General features: G+C 41.0%; 1 protein-coding gene across 1 annotated transcript in view; it reads left to right on the forward strand.

Moving 5' to 3' along the window:
* asph (aspartate beta-hydroxylase) overlaps positions 1-12,725 on the forward strand; it is a 36,395-nt gene that overhangs the window by 3,216 nt on the left and 20,454 nt on the right. Inside the window, exons 2-4 of the mRNA XM_083654013.1 lie at positions 1,860-2,021; positions 4,063-4,107; positions 6,093-6,161. Coding sequence (XP_083510139.1) covers positions 1,860-2,021; positions 4,063-4,107; positions 6,093-6,161 — 276 coding nt within the window. The remainder of the gene's footprint in view (positions 1-1,859; positions 2,022-4,062; positions 4,108-6,092; positions 6,162-12,725) is intronic.

A 12,725-nucleotide genomic window follows, 5' to 3' on the forward strand; every position in this document is an offset into this window, starting at 1 on the left:
ATGAGTTGTGTAGCTTGACGAAATGATTTTACTGGCTGCAGTGTGCCCGTTTCATTTCCTGATGTTGTATTAGATTACTTCACGTCTAGTTGGTCACAAGACAGTAAGTTTGATCGCATCCTCCTTGTCCATTTTAGATAGATTCACAGAGCAGGGTTAGCAAAGAGACGATTCCAGTGTGTTTCTTTATGAAGGATTTGAATAGGAGCTAATTCTGAGCTTGAGACTGTTTCAATGTTATTCAATAACTAAATCCATAATTAACAATAATATTGTGATGGTCTCAAGCTTATGACAATACTTTACATTAGTTGTAAACCTATGACATGGGAAGTTTGAAGAAAGATCACTCATCATCAATAGGAATTAGAATTGGTTCTATATTTCCATGCGTGTGCATACAAATAGCCTATATTGTTGTGTGTGTGTGTGTGTTTTGTGTGTTTGACCTAGCACCATGTAGCGGACTTATCTAGCACCTGTTCATTCTCTCTCTCTGCCACTATTTCTACCCACAATGCATCGAGGGGTGTCGACGGCACCCGGAATAACTTTTCACCCATTGCTCTTTTGCAGGTGGCTTATTTTCTCCTTTTCTTTTTCCCGTCGCCCCTCTTCCTCTGGAGCCAGGTCTGGAGCCAGGTCTGGAGCCAGGTCTGGAGCCAGGTCTGGAGCCAGGTCTGGAGCCAGGTCTGGAGCCAGGTCTGGAGCCAGGTCTGGTCTGGAGCCAGGTCTGGTCTGGAGCCAGGTCTGGAGCCAGGTCTGGTCTGGAGCCAGGTCTGGAGCCAGGTCTGGAGCCAGGTCTGGAGCCAGGTCTGGTCTGGAGCCAGGTCTGGTCTGGAGCCAGGTCTGGTCTGGAGCCAGGTCTGGTCTGGAGCCAGGTCTGGAGCCAGGTCTGGAGCCAGGTCTGGTCTGGAGCCAGGTCTGGAGCCAGGTCTGGTCTGGAGCCAGGTCTAGAGCCAGGTCTGGTCTGGAGCCAGGTCTGGAGCCAGGTCTGGTCTGGAGCCAGGTCTGGTGGAGCGGTAGAGATAGATGCCATAGTCCTAGATTTGTCCAGATTTTTGTGTCAAAAAACTGAAACGGAGTTAATCACTCGTCTGTCAAACCAGCCGGGAGCACCAAGATGATTTAGAACGTGCATGTGTGTCTCCCGCTGGTCTCGTCCACACATACCGAACATCTTGATGCACACTATTGTGAATGGGGATCTGCACTACCAAAGGCCCGAGGCAGGCACGTCCAAAGTCCGGCCCTGGGGCCAATTCCGCCCCGCTGACTGATTTTAAGTGGCCCTCGTCTTGTCTCTCCAAATATTCTATTATGTGGCCCTCCACAGTCACAGTACTGGTTAATCGAGCAAGTTAAATTTGCATTTTTTCCCTTCACCTAACGATGACAGCACTATCATACAGTTTGTATAAGCACCAAGTAGGAACAGCACATGCAGTACATTTGTATGTGATTTATTTTATTTTATTTTGTTCATAACACATATATGATGTGAGAAGCACCTGGCCCCCCGGCGTTTTCATCTATCTAATCTGGCCCGCATTCAAAAAGGTTTGGACACCCCTGGCCTGAGGTGAAATGAATTCACTCTGTCTCGAGTGTCAGAATATTATTTTGAAGTTGCCGTTAATGGTATGTATAACCACATACCTCTGGTTATGCCACAAAACGTGTAAAACGTGTGTGTGTGTGTGTATAATTTCTCTCTAAAAGTTTTGCTAATGCTTGCATAGTAAATACAGGTGCAGCCGTGCGGTAATAGTTTTCAGATCAGAAGTGGAATACAGCGTTGAGTTTTTGAATGCAAACCTAACGATGGCGCCCTCTGGTGTTTGTTTGTGTCTCGTCAGATGGTGCCGCCAAACCCCAGGTAGGGAAGAATGGGAAGAAGAGTGACTCCGGCTCGGGCGGAGGCAGCTTCTTCACCTGGTTCATGGTCCTCGCCCTGCTGGGCGTCTGGACGTCCGTCGCCGTGGTCTACTTCGACCTGGTGGACTACCAGGGAGTCCTCGGTGAGTACACAATGCATACTGTGGAGAAGAGTGCACACATGTAGGAGGAATACACATGCAGGCGAGAACGAAACATACATACATACATACATACATACAATACATACATACAATACATACATATATACATACATACATACAATACATACATACAATACATACCATACATACATATATACATACATACATACAATACATACATATATACATATATACATACATACAATACATACATACATACAATACATACAATGCATACATACATACATACATGCATACCATACATACAATACATACAATACATACATATATACATATATACTGTACATATATACAGTACATACATATATACATACAATACATACATACAATACATAGATACATACATATACATATATACATACATACATATACATATATACATACATACATACATACAATACATAGATACATACATATACATATATACATGCATACATACATATACATATATACATACATACAAACATAGGCAAGTAAAGATGCACAGCACTGCACATGTGGCTGATGCTTACATGAAGTGTAAATTGAGAGGTAATATAGCCAAAGTCAACGTCACTTCCTGCCTCACCGTGTGCACCAGCGTCTGAAAAAATATGAATGGTGGTGAGACAGACGTTACGTTTTTGATCCCGTTTGAATTGTGTCACGACTCACGAGGTACACGCGTCATGTTTGTCAATGTAAAAGATAACTCTGCAAGTCAAGAAAGTCTCAGTTTGTGGTCAAACTGTGGCACTACAAGTTATAAATCAGAAAGACTACGCACAACCAGTCGCGTAAGTGACGTCTCTCCCGCCAGTCCATTGTTGTTGATGGTGTGACGTATAATGTGCGACACGAGAGATGTAGTCGATTGACAAAACTAAACCTTACGTTTCAGTTTCAGGACAAACTGTGATTGCATTTTTGCATAGTTATCTTTTAAATTGACCAAATGTACATGTGGACCCCGTGGCACAATTCAAACGGGATAAAAAAACGTAACGGACAAAGGCAGAAAGTGACGTTCACTTTGGTGGTAAATTGAGAGGTGAGAGGCTATCAGACTGCCATTTGGGAATCAACGCACTCGTAAGGAAAGGAAGAATACATCCCGATCCTCTTTGGAGACCGATGGATTCTTAAAATGGTCTTGATTGGGAAAGAAAAAACCAACGTGTTTTGGGGAGAAAGCCTCATGAGGGTTGCATAATAAGAGAATGGATCCCCTGGAAGATCCCCTGCTGTAGGTTTTCTGTTGAAATGTATTGTTTTGGTTTCAGTCACCGGTGTGTTGGCAACAGGTTTTGGTTTACTTCTTCCACACACTCGTAAACCATCTGTCCCTGAACTGAACTTCAGCCCTGACACAAATCAACAGACGGGCCCAACTTGGCCAGGAGTCTCTTTATTTGTTGGACGGTGTGTCTGGGATGTGATCCTGGATTCACTCCACACTTTGTTCCATTTTGCCTTCCCAGGCCAATTCAACCAAACACTTACCAAACGGGATGCAAAATGGCCACCGGAAAATGGCTGCATGTCTCACATCGAGAATGGAAATGGAAATGTTTTGAACTTGCAGTCTTTTATTAGAATATTTCACCGACTAACGATGCTCTTATTCCAGCTGTGCTGTCATCAGCTGGATGAGTAAATCCACCCGCCACTGTTTGTTTTGTGTGGTCAGTGTTTTGACTCACCGCAACTTAGGTGCAAATGTTAGAGCAGGAATTTATCTATCAATGTTTTGTGCCAAGTCAAACATCGTTTTCTGCAACTCAGTTTACGACTTGGAACAATTGATCTGCCTCGGCGAGAGGCTGCACTGTAAGATGCATGTTTTTGTTAACCAATCAGAATATACCTTCTGTCACTAATCGGCACCCCTAATGATCGTCTGATCAATCCTTTCTTCTGTTGAGTAATCTGCTGTTCATGTATGAATTCTGAATCTGTTTGATGTTATTTTTTGCTGTTTTTCCAAATATCTGTGTGTTTCTGTGTTTTTTGCATGCAGACAAGGCTAAGGACTTACAAATTAACCTGTCTGAGGCCTTGCAAGGTAAACATATATCGAGGCGAATCTCTCTTTAGAACCAATAATAACAAATAGAATCTTCCATCGTCTCGTTCATTCATCGTGGTTTGTGAATATGCAGCCCCCCCCCCCCCCCCCCCACACACACACACACACACCCTTCTGGAGCCCTGAATCGAAAAGAGTTGAGTCATTCCAATAAGCGGCGCCGTTATCACTATCAGGCTAATTTGCTACCAGGAAAAGAAGTGGGTTTGTGGTTTTCTACACACAAAATCTGTGCGAGCTCATTTGCTTGTCTCTCGGTGAATACAATGCCCATTGTTTTTCTGTAACCGTGCCTCAGCTCAGTTCCTTTTTGAAATGAACAGTTAAAAAAAAGCGTTGCCTCTGCGTTCAGTAGTGTGGAGGAAGGGTCATTCTATTCTTAAACTGAAGCCCTTTGCCCTGTGATTAGATAAACATGTGATTGCCCAAGTCACACACACTACTTGCGTATTCACCCAATGACAACGAAAATAAATGAATTCAACTTCTTCTGAAGATTGACATGGCTAGAAAGCATGAATCTAGCCTTAATATAATACTGAGTTAATGGCATGAGGTTGATGTCAGCAGGAAGACCATGCATGGCATTCTTCTTAGAAGAAATGATTAAAACTCCTCCTCCTTCTTAAGCTGCTAGGGAACACGAGGAAAGCAAGACTTTGTAGGCCGACTATCTCTACCGTGTGGAATTTGGACAAATCTTCTGCTCCCAACTGTTCTTCGATCCAGGGCTCCTGTGTGAATGACTTTGTCTGAACGTCATGTCCTTCCCTTCCTCATCTATGGTCCAATGACTCTGTAGCTGAGAGGCAGTGAGTCACCAAGCAAGCAGCTTTTATGATAGCATCCTAGAGCAGCTAGGACACAAATCACATTTATTATGTCTGTTGACAGCTTGCTAGATTAATTTGACGAGGAACTCCCATTTTTTTTTTGCCAATGATAAACTAAAATCTGACAAGAAGATAGAACGCCCTATTCCAAATAATTGTATTTTTAAATAAACTAGCACGACTAAAATATAGCGGAAAATCAAGGGGTACCCATAGTTTTTGGCACAATCATATATCATGTCAACAATATATTTATCTTCAGAGAAACTTAGCGAGTCCTTCCCGTCTTCCTTCCATACTTTCTCATCTGGCCTAGTATTTGCTCCATTAAACATAATTTTTTACTGAATCCCACATCACCCACATAGTGTTCAAACCAAAGTAATGTCATACCCTAGTTTATCCCACAGATCCAGTAGAATCCAGTACTGCTCCATGGATCACATTTCAAATGGATACTTCAACTCTGTGAATTTTTGTCTTTTTATTTCTCTTTTTACGTCACCAAGCACTCGTGACAACTTTCTGTGTTGGCATTGCAGTTATTAAAATCTCAGTATGTTTTCATTGGTAGCATTCCTCATTCAAACCTCTAGGTAGAACTTGGCAAAGTGAACTCGTTGGCTGAGGAATGCTAACAATGCTAACGGGCTGGTTTTTAGGCTAGTTAAGTCTATCATGAGACAACTAAAATAAACTAACCTAAGACTAAAATTCCCCCTGTCGAAGTATCATTCACAATCATATTGCCCCTTAGTGGTCACAGTGAGAACTTCCCCAACCACCCTGTTAGAAGTGAAACACTGTCCTTTCCCAAATAGTGTTCCCTGTATCCCTCATTATCCCATCAAGTTTTTGGGAGACTATCCCGTTGGTCAGCTTACCCAGAGATGATCCTGTTGGCCAGCTTACCCATTACGTGTTGAACATAGACACCAGAATCATCTGTGTCCTCCATAGTAGATGGGTTTGTTGTTCCAGTACTCGACACTATGTTGAGTGGTAGTAGGCGACAACGGGCCAGTCTTCCAAAAAAACTCTCTCTGTATAACATGCAACTCCCAAGCTAAAGTTAGCGGTAGCTGTTAAAACGTAAGGCTTAAATGTGTGCCCATTACCCTGCTGTAGGTAAACTGGTGGCGTACGATACCGACGGCGATGGTGATTTTGATGTCGAGGATGCTAAAGTTCTGCTAGGCAAGTTGATTTATCTATAATTCTACTACTAATATGCTGTTATTATACTATCAGTGCCCTGCGGAAAGCTCATAGTTTTAAGTCATAAATTAAGAAAGATCTATTGGATTCCCATTGACATATTTTCAAATTTATCGCTATTGCTTTCATTAATATTAATGGTTTGACATGATCAGAGTTTGAAGGTTTTTGCAGGCCACTGATACAATGTGTGTTTTGTGTATGTTGATTAAAATAAGCAGTAATTTGGGGTTTTCTTTTGCATGACTGACTCTTGTATTGTTGTAACCAGAGAGACAATTTCAACCATTTCAACTGAGTTGAGCTCCCCAAAAGCTTAAGTTCAGCGTTTCTTAAACTATGATTTGTGATGAAAAATCGCCCATGGCCTGTTTTTCAACATCTCCACATGGAAACAATATCAGTGTCTATAAATGAGCCTGTGACCCAGCAGGGTGAGAAACTAAATTCGTAAAGCTTAGATCCTCCTGACCTAAAATGTTTGAGATGATCGGTGCTACCTCCCATAATACATCCCATAATAAACCTGCGAGGTTTACCGAGGATGGAATTAACGAGGGTTTTCGGGACCAGAGCTGGGTTTAATTTTCCTTCAATTCAAGATGCACGTTTTCATTTCGAGGCACTCGAAAACTCAAGATGAATTGCCCCTAGCATTGTTTTACACACACTCCCACCGATTTCCAATGGAAAGTTCAGTTTTTCTTTATTTTTTTGTTTTGATAAAAAAAATCCTTGATTATTTTTCTAGCAGTAGAGTTTTTGGGGCATCTCTTCTCTAGTCTATGAAGTTCAAAGCATTCATGGCCACTGGGAGCTTCTCTTCTAGCTTGGAGGTCCGAAACGTTCTAGTTCCCAGTTGTCCTCCAACACACCGCAAATCCCCAAGCCTACTGCATGCTGCATGGTTCTGATCCGGGATCATTCAGGATCCATTCCATTTATTGCCTGTGTGAGGTTCACAACTCCCAAAGCAGATAGTACAGTCAGCGTACACTACATTTGGCACGTTGGACCGCAGATGTATGGTACAAATGACGTATGGCATTTGTACAAGAACCAAGATGTGAAGAACTTTGCTGAAGAGGTTCTACATACAGTACCGAAAATAAATAACTTTTGCTCCAATTGTCTTGTTCGTAGATGTTGTTCTACTGCAGTGCTCTGCTCTGTACTGCCACACTTACTTAGATGAGGCTCTACTAAGTCTAAATAGAGGGGAATCTAGTCCGTCACTGAAGAGGTCATTCTTCAGTCTGTCTATCTGTCTACCCATCTATCTGTCTATCCATGTCTCTGGTCTACCCATCTATCTGTCTATCCATGTCTCTGGTCTACCCATCTATCTGTCTATCCATGTCTATCCATGTCTCTGTAAGCATCTCTTGCCTCTGTGTTGCGCTGCTGTAATCTATTCACCGAGAAGTTTTACGTCGCAACTTTCTGGCTGCTTGGGAACTTCTCGCACTGCTGCTTCCTGGCTCCACACTGCATGCTCAGTACCGTAGTTCTCCGGCACTTGATTTAGACTTGAGGTCCTCTTTGAATCTCCCACTGTCTGTCTTTACACTTTCTCGCTCTTACCGTACATCTTTGAGCATGTTTCTCTCAAGCTCCATCACAGCTGCTTTGTAGAGAACCACTGAAGCTCCCTCTGCATGTTCCCGTCTAGGCTTTATACTGTACTTCTGTCACTTTTATACTTTCTCTCTTTTGATTCTCATTTGATTTGATTGTTGTCGGTTGCTCTCTCAATCCCTCTCTGCGTCTGATTGTCTCTAGCTAGGTTTCCATCCAATTGTCAAGCGGATTGTGGCGTTTTGAAATGCCAAAAAAGTGCAAATTAGCCTAGAAATAAAATTTCCATCATCATACAAATAAATCGACTTCCTGAATGTCAAAAGAAACGTATCCATGAGAAAAATGGAACGACTTTCAAGAACGCTCTGGAAGGTTGAGGAGTCACTTTTGGACTGTTGTAGAATGAACTTGACCCAGTCATACCAAACCTATGTCATTATGTATTCAACAAATGGGTTTCCATTGCAATTCATCGCAGAATTTCTTTATTGACAAAACACTATTTCCTCCTCAAGCAAGTGTAAAAATGTAGAAATTGGAGGAAATTGTAGTACATTTTCATGTTTTCTGTTGTGATGCATCAGAATTTGGCCCAAAATATGCTTGGATGGAAACTCAGCTTGTGTCCGTTTCTCTGCCTCACTCTGTCTGTCTAATTCTGACTCCCAACTGCTAACTGTGTAGAGCCTGAGTAGTTCCCTCGCTGCCTAACCTACGCTTAAAACTTCTCCACCTTTTCCTCTTGTTTCTTTCCCTCCCTCTCTCTTTCCTCTTCTCATAACGCCTCTTTCTTTACTTCATCACATCTTTTTCTCCTTTTTCTTTGAGTCCACCTTCCCTTCTTCCTCTATGACTTTACCACTTCCTTCACTTTTCCCTGCTCTTTCTCCTCCACTTATTTCTCTCCACCTACCCACCCATCCATCCATCCATCCCCCGGCCATCCCCTCCCTCTTGTTTGCGTAGGCCTGACCAGTGAGGGCGGTGGTCAGGGCGAATCCGAGGTTCTGGATTGGTTAGCGGAAGTGGAGGAGGGCGGCTCTGATTGGCTTAACAGCTTCTTCACTTTCCTGTATGGTCTGATAAACCCCCTGGAGCCCCTGGAGGAGGAGCACGGTGTTGCAGGCGGCACCCTGGAGGAGCGGGAGGAGGACGAGGAGGAGGAGGAGGAGGAAGAGGGAGGTGTCAGGAGGAGAGGAGCGACAGATGACAGAAGTCAGGGGCAGAAGATTATCATAGTCGGTCTCCATAACCAGTAGCCTCGGACCAGCTAATGCCCAGGAACAGCCCAATAACCCACTGATGCACTCAAACGTTTTTCTAAAGGAACTGACATTTTTTAAATAACTGTCCTCACAACCCAAACAACAACAAAACCCAACCTCCAAGCTATTGTGTAGGAAAATATACACCCTTTCTTGAAGCTACCTATTTCCCTGCAGTATTTGACTCTGCTTACCTTTGCGGACTGTTGCGGACTGTGGCAACTTAAGCTAGCCAGTAGCTTTGGATACAAATTCCCTCTTGCGCTATAGGGCCTGCGACCCACCTGCCGGACTCCTACTAATAATGAACGTTTTAGACAAAACGGAATCGCTTCATGTCCAGAAAGCCTACACCTCATTCACGGGGACAAAACGGAATCACCAGTTGGAAATGTCAACAACATCTCGCAGAGCACATTAAAACTTTACAAAGGACTTTTTTTTACAATGTCAGACCCTTTGCTGAGATGAGTACATTTCACTCAGGAACACTTTCTGAAAAAAAACCTTTTTGAACTTCTGTTTCTCTTTTCTACAAGTTATCAATGAATTGTTTTGCGCACAACCCTGTCGGCGACACTAGACGATGCAAAGACGCAGTGACCGATTTCAAGATATTTATTGTCACTCCGTTGTACAAGCCGATATACGATTGCACTTGGACAGCTGGTTGGTTGTCTTTTCTCGTACTTTCGGTCTACGCCTACTGCTGTGCTGCATGCCATACAAACTGACCCTGGAAGCATTTACATTGCGTAGCCTACTTGGACTATTAGCATGCATTTATACTTTGTTTTGTACTCTTTCAACTTGAAGCTTCTTGGTTCTATCTTGAATTCATACCGTGAGTCCAATTGCCGTTGAAAGTTTGTTTTGTTTTAAATTTGTGAGTAATTGAGCTGAGTTGGTGTTCCATCCTTCAGGGGCTTGTGTACTCTTGAGGTAATTATGATGCTTAATTTTGTGGTTTGAGTGTAGTTAGTTGCTTTATACCATGATTCCTCAGCAGTGTATACCCATATTGATCAGAATCGCTGCATCTTTTCAACTTAATAAAAGCAAGCATCTTTTCATCTAGTCGTCATAAGACTTATGACTTATTGGTTGTTTAATGCATAGTTTAAAATGCACAGGTTTGTATGGACTGAACTGGTTAACAGGAATGATCATAAGCTATGCTTATTGTAGAAGTATTCCTGCAATACTTAAATGTTAATTTGGTCACTTGGATCACTGAAATGCCATCTTGATCATTCCAGTTTGTGTGTTTGGTGCGTTAAGGCCAGAGTGCCTGAAGGGAGTGTGCCTTAAATAGGTAGAAATGCCTTAAATAAGAACAGAGTAGAAAATACTTAAATAAGAACAGAGTAGAAAAGACTTGATTAAGAACAGAGTAGAAAGGACTTAAATAAGAACAGAGTAGAAAATACTTAAATAAGAACAGAGTAGAAAGGACTTAAATAAAAAGAGAGTAGAAAGGACTTAAATAAGAACAGTAGAAAATACTTAAATAAGAACAGAGTAGAAAAGACTTGATTAAGAACAGAGTAGAAAGGACTTAAATAAGAACAGAGTAGAAAGGACTTAAATAAAAAGAGAGTAGAAAAGACTTAAATAAGAACAGAGTAGAAAAGACTTAAATAAGAACAGAGTAGAAAGGACTTAAATAAGAACAGAGTAGAAAATACTTAAATAAGAACAGAGTAGAAAGGACTTAAATAAGAACAGAGTAGAAAAGACTTAAATAAGAGCAGAGTAGAAAGGACTTAAATAAGAACAGAGTAGAAAATACTTAAATAAGAACAGAGTAGAAAGGACTTAAATAAGAACAGAGTAGAAAATACTTAAATAAGAACAGAGTAGAAAGGACTTAAATAAGAACAGAGTAGAAAAGTCTTAAATAAGAGCAGAGTAGAAAGGACTTAAATAAGAACAGAGTAGAAAATACTTAAATAAGAACAGAGTAGAAAGGACTTAAATAAAAAGAGAGTAGAAAGGACTTAAATAAGAACAGAGTAGAAAATACTTAAATAAGAACAGAGTAGAAAGGACTTAAATAAAAAGAGAGTAGAAAATACTTAAATAAGAACAGAGTAGAAAATACTTAAATAAGAACAGAGTAGAAAGGACTTAAATAAAAAGAGAGTAGAAAGGACTTAAATAAGAACAGTAGAAAAGACTTAAATAAGAACAGAGTAGAAAAGAGAGTAGAAAGGACTTGAATAAAAACAGAGTAGAAAATACTTAAATAAGAACAGAGTAGAAAGGACTTAAATAAAAAGAGAGTAGAAAGGACTTGAATAAGAACAGAGTAGAAAATACTTAAATAAGAACAGAGTAGAAAGGACTTAAATAAAAAGAGAGTAGAAAGGACTTAAATAAGAACAGTAGAAAAGACTTAAATAAGAACAGAGTAGAAAAGAGAGTAGAAAGGACTTAAATAAGAACAGAGTAGAAAATACTTAAATAAGAACAGAGTAGAAAGGACTTAAATAAAAAGAGAGTAGAAAGGACTTAAATAAGAACAGAGTAGAAAATACTTAAATAAGAACAGAGTAGAAAGGACTTAAATAAAAAGAGAGTAGAAAGGACTTGAATAAGAACAGAGTAGAAAATACTTAAATAAGAACAGAGTAGAAAGGACTTAAATAAAAAGAGAGTAGAAAGGACTTAAATAAGAACAGTAGAAAATACTTAAATAAGAACAGAGTAGAAAAGAGAGTAGAAAGGACTTAAATAAGAACAGAGTAGAAAATACTTAAATAAGAACAGAGTAGAAAGGACTTAAATAAAAAGAGAGTAGAAAGGACTTAAATAAGAACAGAGTAGAAAATACTTAAATAAGAACAGAGTAGAAAGGACATAAATAAAAAGAGAGTAGAAAGGACTTAAATAAGAACAGTAGAAAAGACTTAAATAAGAACAGAGTAGAAAAGAGAGTAGAAAGGACTTGATTAAGGATGGAGTAGAAATTCCTTAAATAAGAACAGAGTAGAAATGCCTTAAATAAGAACAGAGTAGAAAAGACTTAAGTAAGAACCGTGATATGTCGGAGAGAGACGAGCGTGATGCAGAAAGGGAAAAAGAAGAGCGGTTCCTCCTGTCTAGAAAAGAACAAGTTTGTCTGAATCTACGAGTGTTTCTACAAGCTGACAGCTGAAGTCAATGCGTGTGTGTGTGTGTGTGTGTGCTTGCGTGCGTGCGTGTTGACAGGTTAGCAATTAGCATTGTAATGGAGCCAAGGCTTGACACATGAATTTAAAACTGGCTAGTCCTGCTGCTCTAGGGTGGAGTGATTCCCATTCTGCAGTAGCGTTGACTTAGCCCGGCTCCACACCTTCGAAGCCACGCCCACTCCACACTTGTGGATTCGGCTCTTCTTGGTGTGGCATCGCCACGTGCAAACGATATGTCACCGGTTGAAAATCCAATCACGTCGTGCTGATTGGCTAACGCTGTTGTCAGTCATGCACGACAGAAACGGACACAGCCAGCTGTGGCCGAAGCAGAGATTGCCTGAAGCAGATAGCAGGTTAACACACAGCCTAGCGCGCCGTAGCTACTCACGTGTAAGAGGAATTGAGTTTGAGTTGACGATGAAGTCTGATTATCAGGCTTAGCATTGACTAATTTTAGAGGTATGAATCCATGCAGGTGTTAATGCGCTCTTACTCACACTGCCACATATCATATATAC

This window comes from Poromitra crassiceps, assembly GCF_964638095.1.
Source record: "Poromitra crassiceps genome assembly, chromosome: 17".
NCBI classification, from domain to species: domain Eukaryota; kingdom Metazoa; phylum Chordata; class Actinopteri; order Beryciformes; family Melamphaidae; genus Poromitra; species Poromitra crassiceps.